This window comes from Sander lucioperca, chromosome 2, assembly GCF_008315115.2.
Source record: "Sander lucioperca isolate FBNREF2018 chromosome 2, SLUC_FBN_1.2, whole genome shotgun sequence".
NCBI classification, from domain to species: domain Eukaryota; kingdom Metazoa; phylum Chordata; class Actinopteri; order Perciformes; family Percidae; genus Sander; species Sander lucioperca.
In genome coordinates, this window is record NC_050174.1 from 37,287,861 (window position 1) to 37,313,068 (window position 25,208).

Genomic DNA, 25,208 nt, shown 5'->3' on the forward strand with positions numbered 1-25,208 from the left:
GTTTATGTTTCAAATACTTTTATTATGAAGCTTAATTTCAAAAATCTAGTTACAAAATTGTTATTACTTTGCTTCTTTTTTACAGTATAAAAACAAAAATAAGGAATGGAAATAAGGATAAATAAAAACAAAAAAATTACAAATGAGAGGCCCTAATCCCTGCCTGCAATACCCCACCTCAGACTGCTTGTCCTGTAAGATAAGATTCCAAAGGTCGCCAAATGTGCCCTTCTAGTTTGTTCTGTTATTTTACTGTGTTAGCCTCAATTGGCCCCTAATTCCCCAGTTGGTATTGATGGGCTCTATTCGTATTAGCTATTTGAGTTTACTATAGTGGTTAGCTTTAAATATTTGTATTGTTTGTTATGAACAGTAATGTAGAGCAATTTGCAGTTGTTTTACATTTCTATGATTATCCTCAAAGCTAGTTATGAGAAAGCTTTCTTGTGGATTAAAGGGCTTTTGCTTTGGAAGGCATCATCCTTACTATAAATACAGTTCAACAACCACAGATTTGCTTTAAATAAACTAAAATTCCTACTTTGAATGATGCTGTAATCTGTTAATTCTCTGCTGTACTAGAAGCTGCAACAGCCTGCCAATGCACCACCATTTCCATTCAGATACAAATTCTCGACATTTTTCTGCGCTAAAGCATGAATGTGATGAGTACATTTCATGGAAATATGTCCGGTAGTTTTCAAGATATCTTGTCAAAGTGTTGGACAGCTGATCGGGGACAACATGCTGTGGTTTGCAACTTTAATCACGCAAACAGCCCTTCTGTTTCACTTAACTGGAATAAGCCCCCACAGACTCTGAAACTGCTGAAACAGCATTTTAATTACCACAATATTGTCATTATCTGGAATATTTGTGCTCCTTACTTAAACTGATTACACAGATCTCCCTCTGATGTCGGTAATGTAGAGTTAGTCATTCATTACTGATCTGCAACGAGCTGCTGCTGATCCATCAGTTTGTGGAGCAGCTGGCTGCTTCCTCGCAGCCAGACAGGAAGCTCTGTGGTTCAGCAGGATGGATGACACGCACTTCTTCTGCACAGATGTGGCCGCTGCAGAGCTTCCACTTTCCTTCTCCTTTAAATTGAGATACTTCGCTGCTGTGACGTTGAACTGATGTTACTACGGACCTTAAAGGTGCACTATGAGTTCCTACGTGGTTTCAGCGCAATTTCATTTTTGTCTCAAATCGTAGTCATCTCTCCTTGACCCGCTAGCTGCCTGCCCCCTGAATACACTGTGAAAACGCCCGGTCTCAGGAGACAACACAGGGGTTGGAAACGTCAAACAAACACTAGGGGCACAGGCTGTGCACCAAAATACAACAAACCACGTTCCAGCCAGTCACCGACAAGATGGTTGGGGGAGGGGGAGGGGGTGGGGGTTAGCGACAGTTAAGGCAGCCACACACCGGGCTGATAATCGGCCGTTGGACAGTCTGGCGAGGTCGGTGACTCGAGTCTGTTCGGTGTGTTCCGTGCCGTCGTCCGTCTGAGGGGCCGTCGGCCTTCATTTTGGCCGACCCGACGTGTTCAGTTGGAGACAGGGCAGTCGGGACTAGAGCTGCACGATTCTGGGAAAAACATGAATCACGATTTTTTTGCTTAGAATTGATATCACGATTCTCTGCCACGATTTTTTTCTCATCAAGTGTAATGTTTATTGCACACATGAACCATGACAAAACAAAACAAATTGGCAGTACCAAACAGATTCTTTATTTTTTTGGCACCTATAGCACATTGCGCATCACCACAAGCCTGTAAACATAGAGGCTTCAATGAATAAATAAAATAAAGTACATACTGGCCCTTTTAAGTACAGTAGGCTACCAAAATAGTGACATATAACACATTGAACTAAATATAGCCCTGATACAGGCTCTATCTGAACTCCTTGAACATAATACATGTCTTTACATCATTAAAACATGTCAATCAACATGCTGCAGCTACAGCTTTGGTCTCTAGAGAATTGCCAATTTAAGTACAGTATCAAAAACACAATGATTTCTTAGCACACTATTTAACTGCTTGCCTTTTATAGAATTAACATTCAACTGGCCATTCAAGTAGGTTACCAAAAATAGAAGTTTAAAGTGCCCATATTATGAAAAAATCACTTTTTCTGGGATTTGGGGTGTTATGTTGTGTCTCTGGTGCTTCCACACACATACAAACTTTGAAAAAAATCCATCCATGCTGTTTAGAGTGAGATACGGTTTCTGATTGTGTCCTGCCTTCAGTCTCTGGGTGAGCTGTTCAAAATCGGCACGGCTTTTGACGTCACAAGCCGAAACGAGCAGGCTAACCGCAACCATTAGCTCGTAGCGTTAGCATGCTAACGCTAATGCTAACGCTAGCATGCTACCTCGTTCTCAGTAGCAAAGCACTGCTACAACACACACAAGTTCACCATAATCTACAAAAGAACTACTTACATGTGCGCCCTCATTTAGAAGTCTCCCAGCTAATCCTGCCTTGTAACTGACCGAAGTTGTAGAAACAGCCTTTCTTTTACTGTCTATGGAGCTAGCTAGCTGACATGATCTACATCTGAGCTACTGGGCATATGCAGTGCAATCAAAGATAGTTCAGAAGAAGAAGAAGAAAAGAGGTCTCACTCTCTAGCTAAAACAGAGACCAGCTGAAAAGAGGATCTGCAGCAGTGAGAGAGAGCGGTGCAGTACAACAAAAATATGATGTTTTTTGAAAATTAAACCATGTAAACCTATTCTGGTACAACCTTAAAATACAATTATGAACCTGAAAATGAGCATAATATGGCTGCTTTAACGCACTGCGCTGAATAAGGCCCTGAACATGGCTCTAAGAAGGCTAATTGAAACGTCATTCAATCTTTTGCTAGATGGTAAGCAATGGCTTCCGTTATTTCCTTACTCCTACTGGAGTTATGTGGGTATGGCGTCGCATTGTGCAAGGTGCCCGTAATAGATGTCTGCGTTGTTGGACAACTTTCGGACCTCTTGCCTTGTACGGCTTCATCATATTGCACTTTGTGGTGACGTTTGAGGTGCTGGTAAAGATGTGTGGCGTTACCTTGCGGTGCTGCAACGAGGGCAAAGCATGCCTTGCAAATCACATCAGACTGACCCTCGTCGTCTTGCTTGAATCCAAAATACTTCCACACCACCGTATGTGAGCCTTTTTTCGGAACGAGTTTGGTTTGAGACTGAGTGGTTGGCTGATTCTCGTCACTAGTACCTGGGTTTTCATCAATATCCATTTGGTTTATTTCCGAACTACCACGCTCGCTCGACAAGTGAAACGCATGACTAAAAAGCGCTTTATGAAGCCCAGAACTTTGTGAGAGCTGTCCTATCAAAATAAAAGCCGAGGAAGGAATTTTTTTTTTTTTTTAATATAAAATCGAAGTTATTAAAAATTAAATCGCGAGCAGGGTGAATCGAGATCGCAATTTTATAACGATTAATCGTGCAGGCCTAGTCGGGACTCACCTGGAAATGGCGAGCGGAATGAGCATGACTAAGAGCTGTTTCACACCAACCAGACAGCCGACCGTCAGCAGAAAAGGCAGTCGGACTGATCATTCGGGTCCCGAGGTCCAAAAAAAATCCTCAAAACACACTGAGGCGACACCGACTTGAGCGTACGCTCTGCATGTGCGCGAAACGTAATACGTCTCCATAGCAGCAGGCGGCGCTTCTCTGTATTGTTTCCCAGAAAATGAAAACCGGCAGCTGATTGGACGAGCGCATCACGTGGGTCTTTTTTCTCCGGAAATTCACAGCCAGACTGTCCATGGCGGCTTGTTCGGAATACGATCTCATATTGTACTAAAATAGTTCACCGAAACGTGTTTCTGAAAACATTTTAAGCGAGAAATAGGCCATGCAGTTGCTGAATCTGTCTTCATTTCAGATCAACAAAGGTCAGTTTAAAAGATTTTCGTCAGATTTTGAGAGGCTCATCCGCTCGCCATTTCCGGGTTAAACTCAACTGCCCTGTCTCCCACTGAGCATGTCGGGTCGGCCAAAATGAAGGCTGACGGCTCCTCCGACGGACGACGGCACGGAACACACCGAACAGACTCGAGTCACCGACCTCGTCAGACTGTCCGACGGATGAGAATCGGGTTGGCGTGTCAGGGCCCTAAGTCTCTCAAATCTTTTAAACTGACCTTTGTTGATCTGAAATGAAGACAGATTCAGAAACTGCATGGCCTATTTCTCGCTTAAAATGTTTTCAGAAACACATTTTAGTGAACTATTTTAGTACAATATGAGATCGTATTCTGAACAAGCCGCCATGACAGTCTGGCTGTGAATTTCCGGAGAAAACAAACCCACGTGACGTGTTCGTCCAATCAGCTGCCGGTTTTAATTTTTTGGGCAACAATACAGATTAGCGCCGACTGCTGTTATTGAGACATATTACGTCTCGTCTCTTTGGTGTGTTCTGAGGCCCTTTTTTGACCAACTCGGGGAGACTGATCAGTCCAACTGGCTTTTCTGCCGACGGTTGGCCGTCTGGTTGGTGTGTAACGGCATTAGTCAGTTAGTCATGACCGTTACGGAAACATTGGGGGAGGAGCTGTTTTATTTGGAATTTACTTGGAACGTCAACAGAAGTGACCATACAGGAACTCATAGTGCACCTTTTTAAAGGACAATGTGCATGTTCAGTTGTTGTTGAATATTTAAAGGGGGGTCTTTGCTACATGGATGCAGAATGGAGGACTTTTACTAGAGCTGCATTAAGTACTATTAGTCTGTCTATGATTGATTACCCAACCAGACCTCCAAAAATGTATTCTTTCATTACTATTATTTTCCTTGTAAAAAGCTTTTTATAAGATCTCATCTGGTTGCCCCTTTCCTGCTTCACAGAGTGACATATTTTGTGTGTGTGTGTGTGTGTGTGTGTGTGTGTGTGTGTGTGTGTGTGTGTGTGTGTGTGTGTGTGTGTGTGTGTGTGTGTGTGTGTGTGTGTGTGTGTGTGCGTGCGTGTGCAGTCAGAACCAGCCAGTCTACCTGCTGAGGACATAAGCACCAACTCAAACGGACCAAAACAGGATTCACTGTTCGATGATGATCCAGAGGACCTGTTTGCAGGTACACACACACACCGCTTTTCACTCTTTTCTACTTTGTACTGCAGCTGCTACAATTTCCCTTGGGATAAATAAAGTTCCATCTTATTTTGTCTCTATTTGAAGTAATACTGGAGTACTACTGCATATGTTAATAAAGTTGTATAAGCTGTGTGAAGTCTCATAAATGTCCTCAAGTGATGTCACTTGAGTCAGCTTCGGTTGGGGCTGAAGACTACAACAATTTTGAAAATTTTGAAAATAAATGAAATCTGGAGGTGTGGAGTTAGAAAGAAGCTATTGCTCATCTTTGCTGCAGGATGCATTAACTGCTACTAACTTCTGACCCAACTGTCGGCGCTTGAGTTGCATTGTGGGTAATGTAGGCCCCAGGTTCTGACAAGGAAGAAGAATGTATGGAATAAAAAGAGGATATCTCTGGTTTTGCTGCATCGATTTTGAACTCATTTGTTTTTAAATGGGGATGCACTGATACCAGTGTCGGGTCCAACAGTCATAAAACTACTCCAATACAACCAAACCCGATACCACTTAATGAATCACTGCATATGCCGCTAGTTAGCATTACCCTTGGCAGCAGGTAACTTTAACTTACCGTTAGCTAGTAGCTGGCTTAAACATGGTTATAAATCTTGAAGCTAAACAGTCTTAAGCGTGGCTGGAAAGGATTACAACACCGTGCAACAGTCTGTAGCTAAAGACATAGCTTAGCTTACCGGTAGACTGCAGCTGCACTGAGTCTGAGATGACGGAGAAACAAGAGTACTGGAAAATCCTCCTGCTTCCATGAAGTCACCGGTGTGGCAACATACAACACAACACACAAGGTGTGTGGGCACCGACAGGACTTCCTGGTGAAGTCATCGTAAAGTCATAATGCATACAGGTGCAAATAATGCATGTTTTACAAGTAATTGTTGGAACTGTTAAGGTATTAGTACTCATATTGGTACTCTGTATCGGCTAATACACAAACTTAAAGGTGCACTATGAGTTCCTGCATGGTCACTTCTGTTGACGTTCCAAGTAAATTTCAAACAAAACAGAGCAAGCTCGCCCCTCCCCCCATGTTTCCGTAACTGTCATCACTAACTGACTGTCACTAACCCCCACCCTCTCCCCCAACCATCTTGTCAGTGACTGGCTGGAACGTGGTTTGTATTTTGGTGCACAGCCCGTGCCTCTAGTGTTTGTTTACGACCCCTGTGTTGTCTCCTGAGACCGGGCCTTTTCACAGTGTGTTCAGGGGGCAGGCAGCTAGCGGGTCAAGGAGAGATGCCTACGATTTGAGACAAAAATGAAATCGCGCTGAAACTATGCAGGAACTCATACTGCACCTTTTAAATACTTGTACGTGGTCTAAAGAAAGTGGTATCAGTGCATCTCTTTTTTAAAATGTCAATCATGAGTCTGACATGTTGTAGGAGTGCTATATTAAAATTAGATAAACATGGTAAAAAGTGTATTGTTGGTTTGCCGACACTTTATTATTTTATTGTTTGGCACAACACGTATAATGAAAAAGAAAAACACACGAAAAGGCTCAGCATGTTTTGTAAACACTTTTTACGTTTTTTCACTTTCTGAATCTTTTTACTGACTCTATATAATCTAAGTTTATCAGATGTACATCACGGTATATACAGATATCAGCTGATATCACACACACTCTCTGTCTCTGTTTGTCCTGTCCTAGAGGCCACAGAGGAGGTTTCGTTGGACAGTCCAGAGAGAGACGTCCTGCTGTCTGACGGCCCGTCGCCCGCCATCACCCCCATCACCCCTCCCACCTCCGTCCTCACCCCTCGCATCGGCCTTCACGACGACATGTTCACACACTCCTCCTTCGACGAGGTGAAGGCACTCAAACGCCACTGTTATTATTTTTACACAGGGCACTCCTGGTGTAATTGACATGACGTTGCACCTTTTATTTAGTGTTTATTGCTAAAATATTAGCCCATTATTATGGTGTTTTTACTGAGATGGGCTGTGAAGCTTTTTACCATGTTGATTATTTTAGATATTATCTCATTTGCTTTTGTGCATTTAAACACTCAAAAAACAGATAACTCACTGATAACAGAACATTTGAAGACATAGAATTCCCATGACTCATTTCTGGTGGCGCAGGAGGGACAATTGTTACGTTCTCACATGACGTTTTGACTTTTAAGTTTGTCTTGAAAAATGTTTAGTTGTCATTTAATGAGCTTTATATGAAATAAGATAATACTTTATTGATCCCCAGAGAGGAAATTAACAATTATAGTCTTCAGATACACATAAAGAGATACGGGGGAAAAGTTTTTTTTTTTTTTCTCAGAAGCCTTCTTAAAAGGTAGAATATGATAAACTTTTACATTAAAGTGTCTAAGAATCACTAGACCTATGTTATATATTTTTTTGTGTCGTTTACTTCCATTATCCCAAATGTTTCCAACAATGTCTAAACTAGAGGATGGATACCCGACCCAAGCCCGATGGGACTCGCTGGGTAGATATTAAGAAATGATGTTTAGGTTTGGGTCGGGCTCGGTCACATCAACGCGCCTCTTGTGCGCACCTGTGTTAACGTGCGCTTGTTGCCCCGTGTGCGTTGATGCGCTCATCTGTTGACATTTCCGAATGCCTTCCTACAGTTGCTTAATAAAAGCGGGCTTTCCACACAAACAAACGTACATGTGTCATTAGTATGAGAATATTAATGCCTGTCGGACGTGGGCCGGGCTCAGACAGAAAAATGCGGCCCGATCCGCACTCTAGTTCAAACCCAGAGAAATCTGTAATTTTATTAAGGGTAACGGTCCGTTACATGTGGTCACCTGTCGATGGCATCATATCCCCTTTGTGCATGCGTCAGCGTTGTGGCTGGCTGCCAGAAGCTGTCAGAATTTTACTTTTTATCCAGTTTTAAGCCACATTATTTATTTTTTTAAAGATTATTTTTGGCATTTGTATGCCTTTATTATTGACAGGACAGCCCAGGAGCCCTATAAGCCCCATTTTTACGATACACTTTTTAGATCTTGGTGTTTTTTAACTATATATTTTAACCAGATAAAGGATTTTAGTCATAGGGTGTCTGGATCTTAAGTTATCAGAGAAACAAGCTGAGCAAACGCTAGCAGTAGCTCGGATCACAGCCAGCCCCTACTCCAAACAGCATCGGAAAAACACAGATTTCTAACATGAAGCTGCTTAATTCACTGTGTTTACCGGTTTTAATCAGAGAGTCGTTTGTATTGAGGAGGAGGAGACCTCTGCGAAAAAAAACCTCCTGAACGATGAACACTGAAGGAATCCTAATAGGGAGACAAAAAAGTGACTGCAATGTTATTGTTTTGATTGAGAGACTCCTAGTGGCAGAAAATTACATTATTGTACATTTAAATATTCCACCTTGTTAACTTTCTCATCATATACTGACAAAATCTTCCTTTTAGGAATAAATGTCTAGAAACCTGAAACATTTGGAAAAATGACAGCGACTCTTTTCATAAGTGTTTTTTTTCTTTATTTTTTTTTCTTGTGTAGATTGAAGAGGAGGAGGGCGGCGATTCATTCGACATTCACATATCAGTGTCTGACCCTGAGAAAGTGGGTGAGTACACACCGATTCCCTGTGGTCCATTATCCTGGAGTATGCTGGAGCAATGAGAGGTGTAGTTCAGGCGGGAGAAATCCCGCAGTTCATTTTAAAGTTGGTTTATTAGTTTCTTGATTTTTATGATTTTTTTTGTGTTTCTACAAACTAAGACTACATTTCCCATCAGCCTCGCTTTTCTTCTTGTCCCTCCTCTTCCCTCTTTGAAGATAATAAACATGTTGGAGGTAGCATTTTTCATCAGCTTTTCTCCCTTCGTGTGCTGTCAGCATAAAGTAAAATGCAGCGTTGACACTGACAGAGGCCAACGGTCTGCTCAGTCAGACTGTCATCATACTTCCAAATTATTCTACTAATGGTTCAATGATCTGCAGCCCTGCTAGTGCTCCCTGCAGGCTCTTATGTGTCACTACAGGCCATGAAACAAAAGTGTTAGACAGAACTAACAACACATTTAGTGGTTTTGGAGCTAAAAATGTGCCCTAAGGGGCATCAGAAGACAAAATGTGGAGGTTATTGACTATTATGTGAGCTGACTGTGCAGAACATAAATTTCATTGTCAGCAGATGGTGCCGGGCCGCTGTTAATTACTGAACACACTTGACAGTCCCTTTATGTAAACATGCACAAGGTCACAAATGGCAGTAAATTAAGCCATTAATACACTCAAGAAAAACACAGGTAACCAGTTAAACCAGTTAGATATCTGAGCGGAGTGTTTTCCTGTTTCAAGCATCAGTTACTCTGTTTATTGGTTTGGGTAGCGAGGATACACATAAGGTAATGTTTGTGTGCGTTTTTTACTGCTAATGGTTAATACCATGACTCAATGCTGATGAGATAATGGAGTATTTTGTGTGTGTTTAAGGTGATGGGATGAATGCGTACATGGCCTACAAAGTTACGACCAAGGTGAGAAAACGTAACTGTTGAACACCTCAGCTGTTCTTCAGATCTTTACCACTGCTCGGGTAAAACCTGAAACGTTTGTCCTAAGGCATGGATGGGTTACTGAACGGGCCTACCGGGCACCGACCCAAGGGGCCCTTAGGGTCAGGGGTCCTGACTCACAAAATATTGCTTAAAAAAGAGACACTAAATGACCCCCTAACATACTTAAAACCACTACAAATGACACAAAATGACTAGAAAGAGACACAAAATTACTGAAAATAGACGCGAAACAACCACAAACGTACACATACTGTACTGACTACAAATGACAAAAAAACGCCTATAAGGTGACACAAAATTCATAAAAATTTGCAACAAACACAGAATGACCACAAGAAGTTTCAAAACGACTAAAAATAGACATGAAACAAGTACAAAGAGACACAAAACAACCCGATAGAAAAGTAAAAGGACTAAAATAGATGCAAAATGACTACAAGGAGACGCAATATGACGACAAAGACATCCAAAATTACTACAAGGAGACGCAAAATAACTAAAAAATACCCCTGGTCTCATAATCCGTCCATGTCCTCAGGGTGGTAGAAGAAGAAAAGTTGCAGATGATTAAAATATAATGCATGCATTTCATATTACATTTGGGGGCCGCACAACATGAGGAACACCCCATGTCCGCAGGCTGCACTTTGAGAAACTGGGGTAGAGGAAAAGTCAGTAGGATTGATCCTCTAAGGAACCTGAATGTCTTTACAACCACTGATGATAATAATTCCAGTATTCGTTGAGAAATTTCTGTCTCGACCAAAATAATGGACTGATGTAAAGTCACTGACTCTCTTCAAGCTAGTGCGGCTAAAAACTGTGGAGTCATGTAACAGTCTATTGTTAAATATTTGAGAAGCTGCTGCATGATCTCAGTTTTATTTACTCTCTCTTAATTTCTCTCTTCCTCAGACCTCCATTTCTCTGTTTAAGAGTCATGAATTTTCAGTAAAAAGGCGTTTCAGTGATTTTCTGGGTCTGCACAGTAAACTGGCCTCCAAGTATCTGCACATAGGCTACATCGTCCCCCCTGCGCCGGAAAAAAGCATTGTGGGTAAGTAAATCCACCACCACACACACTTCCTCTGCTGATCTCCAGCACATTGCTACTGTTAAAAAGTTAGGAATGATTTTGAATTTGTTTTCCAGTCCAGAAAAGAGAAAGTGACCCTTGATCATTATTGAAGCACAGCGGTGCGATGTGGCTCCAAATATTGAGTTAATGCGTGTTTCTTTGGGCCCTCTGCAGTCTCCTCAGTGGTTGGATTAAAGAGGTTTAAACTGTGATGTGTCAGTCCATAGTATGTTCAGCTGATATTTAGGGGTGTTGAATGTATCATTGCATCGATGCATTGCGATGCGGACCTAGACAATTCTGCATCGATGCAGTGACAGACCATAATTGATCATTGCCCATTACTAGCGCACAACGGGCTGACGCTTCTGTGGACACAAGACTGACGTCGCAGATTACAAATGAAGGGCGAGAGTGAAAATAGTGATGGGCTAATAGAAGACACAGGCAAGAAAAAGCAACAGAAAGTTTGGGATCATTTAAAGCTGCAAAGAAACGAAAACTCTGTACAGTATGTCTATTGTAAAATCGTAAAATCAAACTAGCTTACCACAATAGCATAGCATCAATGCTACATCACCTCAGTAGAAATCATCCAGTGTACTCATCCATTCCACGGAACGAACCCGACACAAGGTAACATAAACGCCTGCTGCTCTCGTCCACCGTTTTACACAACTACGGCATGCAACTCTGCAGATAGTGATGTTTTACATCAATTTAAAACGAAAGCTGTCAGTTTGTAGTCTTAACTGTTTATTAGTTTGCTACTATTCTTGAAATTTGGACAATTTTTTCTTCTTCTTTATGGTTTATTGGCGGTGGGAAAACCAACTTAAAGGTGTATTACCGCCACCAACTGGACAAGAGTGTGAACGAGAGATAAATGCCGGATTTTTTTTTTTTGGTAAACTCAGCTGCTGCCGGAGACAAATCCGCCCCTCCCTCCTGGAGCGGTTAACCTCATGGCTACTTAATATGCACGTGAATGACGCCATCGGACCATGCCGGTGATGTCTGCATTCTTTATTCTTTCTCCTCACTCAGTATTAGGCTTCTGAAAATGTGTCCCCCAGAGCAGTATAGTTGAATGGACCTGCTGTAAGCTTTGTACCGTCACATTTACCCTCTGGTTAGTGAACAGCTCTTTTGCATATCCAGTACAAAGAGCCAGAGGCATGAAGGGGAAGGGCGTGAAAAAGATTAACATTTGGGCCACCAAAAATGTACTTTGGCCAACAGATTAAGGGGCTTTGTGGTCCATGCGGCCGGTGCTTAAAAATATTAGCATCTATCCCTGTTATTGTGTGCAATTTGGCAATAAAAAATGTTGCTTTTTCTAAAAAGGAAACCTCTCTTTTGTATATTTACTATTGCTGTTTACTATAAAGCAAAAGTATTTATTATCCGATTACTCGATTAATCAATGAAATAACCGGTAGAATACTCGATTACTAAAATAATCGATCGCTGCAGCCCTAGTGCCTACTGATGGTACTTGTTGATTTTCTGGTCGCTCTGATCTGCTGTGGTCAAACTCCGCTATATTCTGGAAGTGTCTTTTTTAAAAGCAGATACAATAAAAAGGGGAGTTCATATATGTCTGACTGCTTGGATTTGTTGATGAAAACCCTGTGTAGCAATATATAATAATATTGATGAGGTTACGCATCGTCATATCGGTTCGATTTGAATCGTTGACGGGATAATCGAATCGTGGGACCAGTGAAGATTCACAGCCCTACTGATGTTCCAACAGTACTAACGCTAGACTAACCTTCTGTTTCGGTTGTGAAGTTTGAAGAAGAGCTTTGCTAAAGCAACACGTTGCCTGTTAATTCCAGCTTGTTATAGAATGCAATATCGTTCCTATTAAAATCTGCACACATGTTGATGCTGCGCTTCCAGTTTCTTTTTACCGATGACTGCTGATTTCTTCTCTTCTTATTCAACTGTTGCTCAGAGGGATCTTTGTCTCTTTCTGCCCTGTCAGTCGTCAGCCTCGTTGAACCATTGTACAGCGTTTTTGTTCTCCATGTTACAAAACCGAATAACATCTATTTGTAAAGATGACTTTCTACAACCTAAAAGCATGAAATGTGAACATGATTCAAATTTCGCTCTGTAAGCTGTCAGTGATGACAGATCGTACGTATGCATGTGTGTTATGTTCAGGGAGGGGGGGTGGTTTTTGATCATGCACAACAATACAAAACGTGCAGGAATTAAATCCCCCCCCCTTTCAATACCGTGGATATAGTGCCACTCGACCAGGCATGCCAAAAACACTTATTTATGAACGTCAATATCCAATGAGAATAATCTCAAAATGAAATAGCACAAGGTGGTGTCAACATAAAACACAGCGCTTTCAAGCCGGAGAGCAGAGTTCAAAACCAAAATATTTTCACCCATGAAATGCTCATTCTTTCCTCGGGAGTGATTCAAAATTAGCTCTGTAAGCTGTCAGTGATGACAGATCGTATGCATGTGCGTTATGTTAATTAGTCCTGACTGACCTGGTCCCAGTTGTTAATCGGTTATGTTAATGAGCGTCTCCTGGTCTGCACAGGGATGACCAAGGTGAAGGTGGGGAAGGAGGACCAGTCGTCCAACGAGTTTGTGGAGAAGAGGAGGTCGGCACTTGAGAGGTACGATGACAAGAAAATGATAAATACATTTAAAAAAAAAAAAAAAAAAAAAAAACTGCTGCAGTTTGTTTTCTGCTGCCTGCTAGCCACGCTGTTTGGTTTGATATGTTTTGGGTTGCAAGATGGTCAGCAGCACAAACGAGACGTACTATGCAAGATGTGTATCTAATAAATCAGCAATCAGTTTTTAGATGGATCTCCTTACTTTCAGGCAGGCGTAATCCAGCACAGTCAACATTTAGTCACATCAGTTACACTATCATCATGTGGTGATGCAGTCATAAGCAGGAACAGTTTTCAAATGCATCCCCTGTGGTGCATTCAGGGACACTCTGACATCTGAAAATCGAGCTGTTTTTCTTTTTTAAATTATTGTTTGAAAATGAAACCCACAAGACAAACAGTGAAAACAATAGGCACTTTGTAACGTGGAGTTTGAAAAGTGCTCTTTAAATAAAGAGTATTATTATTATTATTATGCTGGCAAAATATTGATTAATTTTGTTTTATGAAACTAAATATTGGGATTTAGATTGTGGTAATATAGTGATTCATTTGAGATTAGTTATAGAGTTATTAGAGACTTTTTCTTACTGTTTTCCTCTCATACAGATACATTCTTAAAGGTTAAATAAAGGAAAGTTAGAACCGGGGAATACAAACGGACACACAAAAGTGTGTGTGTGTGTGTGTGTGTGTGTGTGTGTGTGTGTGTGTGTGTGTGTGTGTGGTAGATCAACCTGGTCAGAAAGGTTAAACCACAAATATTATATACATCATTATCACAACACACATGGTAACATACGTGTGTGTGTGTGTGTGTGTGTGTGTGTGTGTGTGTGTGTGTGTGTGTGTGTGTGTGTGTGTGTGTGTGTGTGGAATACTGAGGAGCAGGGAGGAGGGCGGGGCTGACATTCTGCTGCCCTTTACTGATGGTGTTTGATTGACAGGAAGGTCAGCCAATGACAGCTGATGGAGCTCAGAGCTGCAGAACTCCACACTGATGGACACACACACACTCACACACACAGAGGAAGCGGCGTTCTTTAATTAGAGCCTTTCACACACAGCGGAGAATCTCTAAATATTAAGGAAGGTTCGTTTTTTGACACCAACCAGTCGTATCGGAGAAGAAGCCGGTTTCCCACAACAACCAACAAGGAGAATAACAAACAACTGGATTAGAAACCGGTCATCATAATCAATAATATCTTTCTTCTGTTCCAGGTATTTGATGAGAACAGTGAAGCTCCCCGTCCTGCTGAAGGATCCTGACGTCCTGCAGTTTCTGGAGAGCTCAGAGGTAAAACAAAGAATGATGCTTTCTCGTTTCCTCACGGGGCGTGATTTAGTTTCAGCAGCAGTGCTCACAGCCTGATGCCTTTTTAATGTAACTGGCAACTTAAAACTTTAAAATGTCCAGTCAGCCTTAAACAGCGGACTACAGTCTGCATTGTTAGAAACTTGTTCTTCATCAGTGTGAAGTCATCACTTCAGAAAGTCAACAAAACCTGTGATCTGCAGTTTGTTTCTGTGACTACAACACCGCAGACCACACATGCCTGCTTTTTTTCTGAAGTCCTTTTTCTATTTGGAGTTTAATTTTTGCTTTTAAAACTAATTTAGTTATGAGATCAGTGTTGGATCAGGTGAGAGTCAGCTGATAATTCTCTGTGGGTTCATCATTACCAGTGACACACAAACACACAAACATATTGTCATTTATACATTGTTATTATAAAGACTTTTGTTATTCCAAGGGGCTTACTTGATTGATTGATTGATTGATTTATATTATTATTGTCATGCATAAATAATATTTGCAGCCCAAACAGGCTTACAAGGCACCATTATTTGGAAAAAGAGCAACATAAGAGTAGTCACATAAATTACAAATAATACTAAACAAATAAACCACCCTGACATTTTTTCCAAGTTTTAGAAACAAACTGCATTAAAATTAAACAATCATTCCATTCTCTCATCGTCAGTGCACCAAAACATTTCTGGATTTTAAACAGAAATTTCATTAAATATAGATATTCTTAACTCTTCATAATAAGGACAGTACAAAAGAAGATGTTTTTAACCTGCCAACCTAAAGGGCCAGAGGAAGGATTCCTGTTCTCAACTCTGCAACTAAAGACCTCTGACTCTTTGATAAGTTTGCTATGGATCGAATCACCATGACGTTCTGCCAGAGATGGTTTAGAACTGAGAGGCCCCAACTCAGAGCAGTTTCCTGTATCTGTGTCATATGGGCTCTGCCACGGCCACACCTCTTTAGGAGACTAGCGGCATCTCCTGAGTGCATTGATTCCAACTGGAGAAGTGAACGTCAACACAGATTATGAGCCATTCTTTTGCCCCATAGTCACCAAAGTATATATTGGACCCATTTTTCACAAGCCCCATATCTCCAGGACATTCTGACACTAAAATGGCATTTTTCAGATGGACACATCAGGAGAAAATTAACTTTGTTTGAGACCTGTTTCTGTTTTAGGACCAAACTCTCACGAGATCTGACAACACAGAGAAGCTAACATCGGCTAACGTTCGTGAATGCCCTAGCAAAACTAATCTCTGTGATGTTAAATGTGTCTATTTAACCGTGTAAATACCTAATTTTAGCAAAAGAACATATTAATAAATTATTTAAATATAACTTTTCATCTATCCACACGATGTTCACTACACGTTCAAACGAGGCCACGCCCCTTTAGGAGACAGGAAGTGTGTATCGTTGCATACCATTGACGCTGCCTAAAATGCGCTATCTTTAGAATAAAGGATCTTTGTTCACGCTAACGCTAAATAATAAACTTCCTGGGACACAAATGGCAGTTTATTTTAATTGCAGAGAAATGTGAAATCGACAAACTTATTTATTTCTGTTGTCATTTTCAGCCGTAACTCTAACATTTAAAGATATAAAGTTAAACACGGAGGTCTGACCTGTCTGACGTTTCTGCTGAGCTTATTTTCTGTACTGTGTTGCTTCGCCAGCGTCTTTGATAAACCAAATCTAGCGTTACCAACAGCAACATCTCACCGCCGGTCGGTGACTGCTAGTTTGGGTGGTGTCATTTTCTTCAGTCTGTGGCCTAAATTAGCTCTCCAAGCTAACGTTAGTGAAAGTGGTAAAATATGAAAGCACCAGCGTGCAGTTTAGATGAATAAGATGAGAGTATATCCAGTTGTTCCACGTCCCTGTTTGATCAGCGCTTGTATGTCCGGGACGCAGGAGTTTTTTACACTGAAGTTAATGTGAACTAACATTATGATTCAGTCTATAACAGGAGGTTCAGTGCCATAGTTGTGCTTGATTTGAATATATGTTCTCTTTTAACCGGTTTTCTTCAAATCTAGGAAATCATTTTCTTCTCATTGTGTTGCATGCTGCATGATAAATTATTACTACACATAATTCAGGTTCCTCAAAAACAGCATGAAGCTCTGAGGTCGGTGCAAAATTATTCCAAAGAAAAACCTTCTATGGACCCTGTATTCTGACTTATTAAGCAGTGTTATGATCTGAAGGGGAGCTACAGATAGTCAGGGGTCATGCATGATGCATTCTCTGGGAACCCTTAATATCCACAGTAATGTCCTGTTGAGATGTCTCACTCAGGACCAAAGAGACATACTGATAGACCATCTCAAATGGGGCAAAAACAAATAACTATTTCCCCCCCCAACCACCACCACCACAAAAAAAGGGCCAAACACTCGGTCTGAGTTTTCCTCACTTCTTTTTCCCAACAAGCAGCAAAACGTCCCAACAAGGTCAAACCAACAAGCCTCTAAAAACTGCCTCAGGGTTTAAGGGCCTGCGGCGTTCCCCGTTTCCTCACTTTACTGTCCACTCCGACTAAATCCTCTGTAACATTTCGTCCCCACCCCACCCCCCACCCCCTCTCTGCCACCCACCTAACTGTTTGTGGGATTGCGTTGGGAAGGAGCCGGCAGTTGTTGGGTCCAGAATAAATGGCCTCATGTCACAGATTTAACAGATGAATCACTCGGACGCTTGACCGAGCGTGTCGGTTCGTCCAGCCCGCTTAATGAAACACAACCAGAGCAGGGGGGGTGGGAAGGGGGAGTGAGGGAGGGAGGGATGGGACAGGGCTGCAATTGAAAGCAATTTTTACCCCCCCCCGCCTCCACTCATTTACCCTCGTCCCTCCTTCAGCGTGGGCCCCGGGGACCGAGCCGCCCCCCTGGCTGCCGCTGCTCCCGTTAAATTAGATTGGAGGGGGGAGGGGGGCAAATGTGCTCCAGCGTCAGAGGAAAACCCTATATTTGTCCGGGGAAAAAGTTAACTTTTCCAAAATGAAGAAAAATGAGCCTACTTTCAGATGGACGTCCGGGTGTTTTCAGAGTGACGCGATGGGTTCTGAGTCGGTTTTTGCAGCTGTTAAAGTTGCTCGGCACATAAAGCGGCCGCATTAAATCTGATTGGAGCTAAAACGTGGGAGACATTACAATCGGGGGGGGGGGCGGTTAGAGAGAGAAGAGAGAAAGAAACAAGAGAAACTAAACAGCAAGCAAAAGAAGGTAAAATTCAACAGCGAGGGCAACGGTACAAAAAATAAAATGAATGAGATTTGAAATGAGACAAACAGAGAGAAAGAGAGGAGAAAAGAACCAAAGAAAGTGAAACAAATTTAAGGGATTAATTAGAAATAAAGCAAAACAAATGGAAAAGATGATGTGACAAGCTAAAAACTAAAAATAGAAAATGAAAGATCAAATTAAAGACTAAGAGCAGGAAACGAAATCAAAATATGACCACAATAGAAGTAAAGAGTAGATAAAAGAGAGATAATTTAAAGCAATCAAAAAAAGGGGTGACAGACCAAAAAGAAGGAAGGAAAGAAATAGAAACAGCAACGAGAGAAAAGCAGTAAGTTAAAGAAGTTCAAAACAAACACAAAATGAAAGAGAGAAGAACACTGTGTGTAAAAAAGATAAGACATAACTGAACCAAAGCACAAAGCCAGTAGTATAAAGTTCTCAAATAAAAGCTTCACCGAGTACAAACGAATGAAGTCCAGGTAAAAACATATTTACTTATTTATTCCCTGCAGAGATCTGAGGAGCAGTTAACCATAGTCTTTGCAACGCAAAGAAAGCGGAAGGTAACGGACATCCGGCCGAAAAGAAGGACATACGGCGGAATTTCCGTTGGCATCGTGGATATAGACTAATATATACCTGTTCCTCAGTTGAATTGCTCATCCTGTTTATTTGTTTGTTTGTTGTCCAGTTACCGCGGGCGGTCAGCACTCAGGCTCTGAGCAGCGCCGGACTTCTCCGGATGGTCAACAAGGCCGCTGAAGCCGTCAACAAGATGACCATCAAGATGAACGAGTCAGACGCTGTGAGTGAAGGAGGAAGGAGGAGGAGGAGGAGAGGACTGTGGGATGAAGCAAAGGAAATAAAAAGAGGGAAGATCAGAGAAGGAAGTCTCAGTAAGGCTAAAGGAAAGACAGGATGAGGGGAGCTGGGGAGGAAGGAAGAAAGACAAGGTGGATTAACAAAGTAGCGAAGTGTTGCTGTAGCAAATAATGGCCCTTGGTCATGAAGGAAGAAAGGAAAAATAAGGATGTAGAGCAAATGGGATGTAAAGAAGAAAGGAAATATGAACTAAGGAAGTAGGGATGGGGGGGAGATAGGGAAAAGAAGGATGAAGTAAGTAATTAGAGAGGGGGTAAAGAAGGGAAGAGAAGAAAGGAAACAAAAATAAGGAACTAGGGAGGAAGAAAGGGAGGATGTAAAAGGGAAGTATGGAGGGGAAAAGGGAATAAGGAGAGGGTTAAATAAGGATGTAGTAAGGGAGGAAGAAAAAGAGGGAATATGAACTAAGGAAGTGGGGACAGGAAGGTGGGGTAGAGAAGGATGAAATAAGGAATTAGGGATAGAGGAAAAAAGGAAACAGAATAAAGTGAGCATGGGAATAAGGAACTAGGTAGGAAGAAAGAAAGGATGTAAATAAGGAAATATGAAAGGAGAAAGGGAAAGAGGGAAATAATGAAGTAGTAAGGAAGGAAGAAAGCAAAAGTAAAAGAAAACAGAAAAAGGAGGAAAGGAATAAAGGAGGAAGAAGTGAGAGGATTTCTGAAAAATTTGATTATTTTATTCCAAAAAACTAAAGTGTGTGTGTGTGTGTGTGTGTGTGTGTGTGTGTGTGTGTGTGTGTCAGTGGTTTGAGGAGAAGCAGCAGCATTTTGAGAATCTGGATGTTCAGCTGAGGAAACTTCATGCCAGCATGGAGTCCCTGGTCCTTCACAGGAAAGGTACGATCTGAAAACCAGATATTTTGAGACATACTGCTCACACTTTCTGGCACCAGCCTCTTGAGTTTCTCCCGTCGTCTCCTCTTCAGAGCTGTCGGTGAACACGGCGCAGTTCGCCAAGTCGGCGGCCATGTTGGGGAACAGCGAGGACCACACGGCTCTGTCCCGAGCTCTGTCCCAGCTGGCCGAGGTGGAGGAGAAGATCGACCAGCTGCACCAGGACCAGGCCAACGCAGACTTCTACCTCTTCTCCGAGTTACTGGGCGACTACGTCCGCCTCATCACCGCCGTCAAGGTACGAGCAGGTCTGCTGGTGGTGGGAGAACACAAACTCCATGATAACACACCGACTGAACCTTTAACTGGAGTTCTCTATCAAACCCTCTGCAGAGTAAATAGGGTTGTTATTTAAAATCAGTAATACTAACTAAAACTAGGGCTGCACGATATGAGGAAAATGTCTAATTGCGATTACTTTGACTGATATTGCGATATGATTCACGATATTGCAGGGAATGATCGTTTTTTCATTTCATTGAAAATGATTAACATTGAATGAAATTAAACTGATTATTGTGTGACTTTTGCGAGGATCTGTACCAAACAAAGATGTTTTTCTTTAGTCTGTAGGATACAATTTGTAGGCCGGGATGTCTCTGCAGCACCACAATACTTTATTTTAGAATGGTTTGACACATATTTTGCCATTAACAAATATTGCGCCTCCCTGCGATTTGGATATTGCACTAGTTCATATTGCGATTTCGGTACAATTGCGATTAATTGTGCAGCCCTAACTAAAACTCTGTTCTGCTGAATTACTGAGCTGCTGGACACCAAACACCTGAGTCCAGGTAGGAACCAGACACAAAGTGGGAAAGTAGAGTCAAATTACAGGGTAACACTTTACTTGAAGGTACTGACATAATCGTGACATGACACTGTCATAACTATGAATTTATGTCATAAACATTATAAACAAGTCATAAACGTTTATGACTTCTGTCATTAAGTATCATTCGGTTTTTGTCATGACAAGTTGACATTGTTTGGGTTGTCTTGATAATGACAACTTGACATTAATCAAAGTGACATTACCAGAAGTTGTCTTGGTCACGACAAGTTGACATTAAATTTCTTTGGAGTGTCCTTATTAAGACAACTTGACATTAAACCGGACGACATTATGTCAACTTGTCATGACAAAAACCGAATGACACTTAATGACAGAAGTCATAAACGTTTATGACTTGTTTATAACGTTTATGACACGTTCATGACAGTGTCATGTCATAGTTATGACAGTGTCATGTCACGATCATGTCGATACGTTGAAGTAAAGTGTTACCAATTACAGTAGAGTAGAACTACAATGGAGTAGATGGAACTACAGATAAGAGAACTTTAGTAGAGTAGTCTAAAGTTGTGGATCGTATGCTGTATTTCATTGTGCTGTGACTGCAGCTGTTGAACCTTATTTGAACCCACCCAGCCATTTAAAAAAAAAAAAAAAAAGATTCATGAGATCGAACACATAAAGCATTGTAGTTAGACTTTATATAAATATATATCTACATTTATTTAGATTCATTGTTTATGTGTCAAACCGTCCTTCTGCTGCTCAGTTAAGTTTTGTCATCCACATTTTTGTGGCTGATTTAATGTAAATTTGTACACAGATTTGTACAATTACAGAATGCATTTAATAATGAAGCTGGCCGTGAACATTTTGGGGTATATTTGTGCAGATGAGATCTTGTCAAATTTAAATAAAGGCATTGGGTTAGTTCAGTTTATCTCTATGATAAAATCAATAATGGGTCTTGAAATTGAAGTCATGGTTAAAAGTGTTTTCATGGTCTTTGGAGTAAACAGTCATTTATCTGTGTGTGTGTGTGTGTGTGTGTGTGTGTGTGTGTGTGTGTGTGTGTGTGTGTGTGTGTGTGCGCGCGCGCGCGTGTGCGTGCGTGCAGGGTGTGTTTGACCACCGTATGAAGACGTGGCAAAAGTGGCAGGACACTCAGATGCTCCTGCAGAAGAAACGAGAAGCTGAAGCCAAACTGCAGTTCAACAACAAACCAGACAAACTGCAGCAGGCCAAAGACGAGATCAAAGAGGTGAGACGAGACGGACAGACACACACAAACGGATAAAGTGTAGTCAAATAAATGCTTATTTTGGATGTCTTCTAATAATAATCTCAAAATTGACCAGTGCAGGAAAAACACGTCCGGTTTTTGCTCTGACGCCTGATGATCGTTTTCATTAAAGCTGTAGTCCTGATGCCTTCATTTCAAATAATTAGTACACTAGTCGAGTCTAGTCGAAAATACCATATTATTAGTTTGATAATAATTGGGGCTGCAACTAACAATTAATTTTGTTGTTGATTAGTCTGTAGATCATTTTCTCAATTAATCAATCAGTTGTTTGGTCTATAAAATGTCAGAAAATGGTGAAAAATGTGGATCAGTGTTTCCCAAAAGCCCAAGATGACGTCCTTAAAGATATTCAGTTTACTATCACAGAGGAGAGAAGAAACTAGAAAATATTCATATTTAAGAAACTGGAATCAGAGAATTTTCTGTTTTATTTTTTCATAAAAAATGATTCAAACCGATTATCAAAATAGTTGCCGATTAATTAATGAGTTGGCGATTAATTAATGAGTTGACAACTAATCGATTCATCTTTGCAACTCTAATAACAATACATGTTTATACACAGTATGGTTCAAACTCTAGTTGTACTTTATCAAGTGAACCTCTCTCAGAGGCTGTTGGTGTGTCCAGTCAGGTAAAGCAGGCGCACCTTCACAGTTCAGTCATGTGAAAACTTTCCCTTTTTTTATTATTTATATATATAAATCTTGGTTTCTTTCAGTCTGCAGACTTCACATGAACTCAGTACTGTACGACAAACAAGAGCAGGAGAGAGTAGAAAAGTACTTTATTAGAGCGTCTGTTGAAGCTGTCACCGCACAAATTCATCCTCTCTGTCAGGAAACAACACACACGCACAAACACACACACACACACACACACACACACACACACACACACACACACACACACAGCTGGCGTGGTCGGGGGTCTGGTATTAGAGCGGAGGAGCTGTCAGATGTGGGGTTTTAGGAGGAGGCTGGGGGGAGTTTTGTGGGAGGCTGTCAGAAGCTGCAGACGAGGACAGATCGCAGTAGAGTTACAACCAACATTTATTTGGAGCCGACAAGAGTTTTGCAGCCTGTCAGGAGTCAGGTTTTGGTTCACGCCTTGACAACAGAAAACACACAGAGGCTTTTTCTGTAACCAGAAAAATAGTTTTACTTCACGCTGCTGCTGTTGTTGGTGCTGGAAACCATGTGAGCAGCTGCTACACACAACACATTAACACTACAGATAAGACCACTTTACACTGTGAATGCATTTAGAGTCCATAATCTGAAGGGAAAGAGCCATTTTGTGCACTGGAACCCACACATGCCACAGTTGACATCCAAATCCTTACTTCCTATGGTTGCCATAACTCTGAACACACAGACATGATACCCATATCTTAAGTTTTGTTTAAATGAAATATCATTACCTCCGATGTTCATCACAGCATCAAAGCCCCTAAATTACGTATGCCACGTCCTGAATATTTTTTTGTGTGGAAAAGATTGTCAGCAGAGGGAGTAAAAGCTGTAAAGAAACTCTTCTTCTTTCCTGCTGCAACAATATGATTTAATAGTTATCATATCTAAAAAAAAAACATTTAAAAAAAGATATTTACGTGCATACATGCCTTTTCCCCAGGTATAATTTGTCAGTTGATCAAAATGTATAGGAGTCATTAAGTATAACTGTAGTTCTAATGTACAGAACAACCTTCAGTCTGTCATCTTTTTCTGCCTCACACAGATATGCAACATGTTAAAAACACAATCCACATGTCAAGTTTTCACTGCACAGGTAGATATTATAGCTTGAACAACAACAGAGATGTGAACAGATGTTTTGAATGTAACTTTACTGTAATAAAACGCAGTTAAACACATTGTTTAAGGGCCGCACTGACAAATACACCATCCATTTAACAGACTATACTACCAGGAAAGATCAGGACTCACAGTTTGATATAAAATGCAAGATCATCATGTTTTGTGCACAATAGTTGTGTGTTGTTATATTGAGGTAAATGTAATGTCAGTGTAAGTTAAGTTCTGCACTTAATCATATCAAATGTTTACACAGTCAGTGATATAAAACTCAGTGGTGCGTTCAGAGTCTCTGCGGTCAAATGATTAACCCACACTGCCCCCTGTGGGCACCAAACAGGAACAACAGCCAGAGTTAGAAACACTGCTGCTGTATATCTGCTGCAAGGACACCGTTTTGTTCTGAGAAAATAGTTTTCCTCCAATTTCTTTCAAAGTTTCTGCTCAGAAGGTGCGACAGAAAGGTATGGTTCTCAGCTCTTGTGGCTTTACAGATCAAAGTGCTGCAGATCTCCAGGTTTGAAGCTGTAAACAGCAGCTTGTTGGCAGTATTACAGAGCCACAGGGAGGACTTTCATTTTGGTTGGTGGTTTGGTTTTTCCTCAGTGCTTTGCTCATGTCTCTGGATCTTCCTCTATGATTTTGGAAGCTCTGAACATTTTTTTGTCCTGCCTCATTAAATTTTGTTGCATTTTCCCTGCCATGCCTTCCTTCAACCAGGAGATTGAGGAGGTAGGACCTGCCCCGTCTCTCTGTCTGTCTGTCTGTCTGTCTGTCTGTCTGTCTGTCTGTCTGTCTGTCTGTCTGCAGCTCTGTGTCCACCTGCCTGCATGCTTCACACCTTTTAGTTGCCTCATTTCCTTTTCATATTTATCACCGTTTGGTTGAAGATTTTCATGATAACATAAATTTTTTTTCCTGTTCAGTTTTTGGTGTTCACAGAGTCACATGAAGTAGTTTGTCAGCGTCGGTCACATTTTCTCAAATTGTCCTTTTGGAATAACTTTATGGAAGTGTTTTTCTGAACGTTAGGGTTCAAAATGTTCACTTGGGGGTCAACATTTTAACTCGAAACTTCAAATCAAATACCAGACAAACCCTTTCATGTGACCGAAGAGATCATGTAGTCAAACAAAGTGTTGACTTGCATCCACGTGGCTTACAGAGCATTGTTATGTAGTCCAATCCATGAGAACTTCATATACTGTAACCAGCTAATTATATTCCATCATTATTTCAGCCTTTTAAAGACATATTTAACAGCCGGTTGTTGTGTTAGTTCAGTAATTATTCATAACCTCAATTAATAAACTTCATCTAAACTACAAGTATCACCACTGACCTGCCAGTTGATTACAGGGATGGAAATACATGCAAGACTAGTTATTTGAGCAGTTCAAAGTTAGTGCTAGTCAGAGTCACCAGAATAAAAGCACATAACAATCATGTTTATTATTTTACAAATCTTGTGAACTTGCTGCATAAAAAGTTTATTCTTTTCAACAAAAATAATTAAAAG

The 25,208-nt window shown here is 41.1% G+C and overlaps 1 protein-coding gene across 3 annotated transcripts in view; it reads left to right on the plus strand.

Annotated features, from left to right (window-relative positions):
- snx2 (sorting nexin 2) overlaps positions 1–25,208 on the plus strand; it is a 38,147-nt gene that overhangs the window by 8,060 nt on the left and 4,879 nt on the right. For 2 of the 3 annotated variants that reach the window (XR_004896237.1, XM_035996920.1), the window contains exons 2-13: positions 5,019–5,118; positions 6,814–6,971; positions 8,655–8,721; positions 9,594–9,637; positions 10,595–10,736; positions 13,330–13,408; positions 14,636–14,711; positions 18,681–18,794; positions 19,617–19,710; positions 19,800–20,005; positions 21,684–21,827; positions 24,410–24,421. Coding sequence is in view for 2 of the 3 variants with exons in the window: in XM_035996920.1 (XP_035852813.1) it covers positions 5,019–5,118; positions 6,814–6,971; positions 8,655–8,721; positions 9,594–9,637; positions 10,595–10,736; positions 13,330–13,408; positions 14,636–14,711; positions 18,681–18,794; positions 19,617–19,710; positions 19,800–20,005; positions 21,684–21,827; positions 24,410–24,421 (1,236 nt within the window). In the remaining variant the exon portion in view is untranslated. The remainder of the gene's footprint in view (positions 1–5,018; positions 5,119–6,813; positions 6,972–8,654; positions 8,722–9,593; positions 9,638–10,594; positions 10,737–13,329; positions 13,409–14,635; positions 14,712–18,680; positions 18,795–19,616; positions 19,711–19,799; positions 20,006–21,683; positions 21,828–24,409; positions 24,422–25,208) is intronic. The other variant, XM_031305390.2, reaches the window with a different exon arrangement.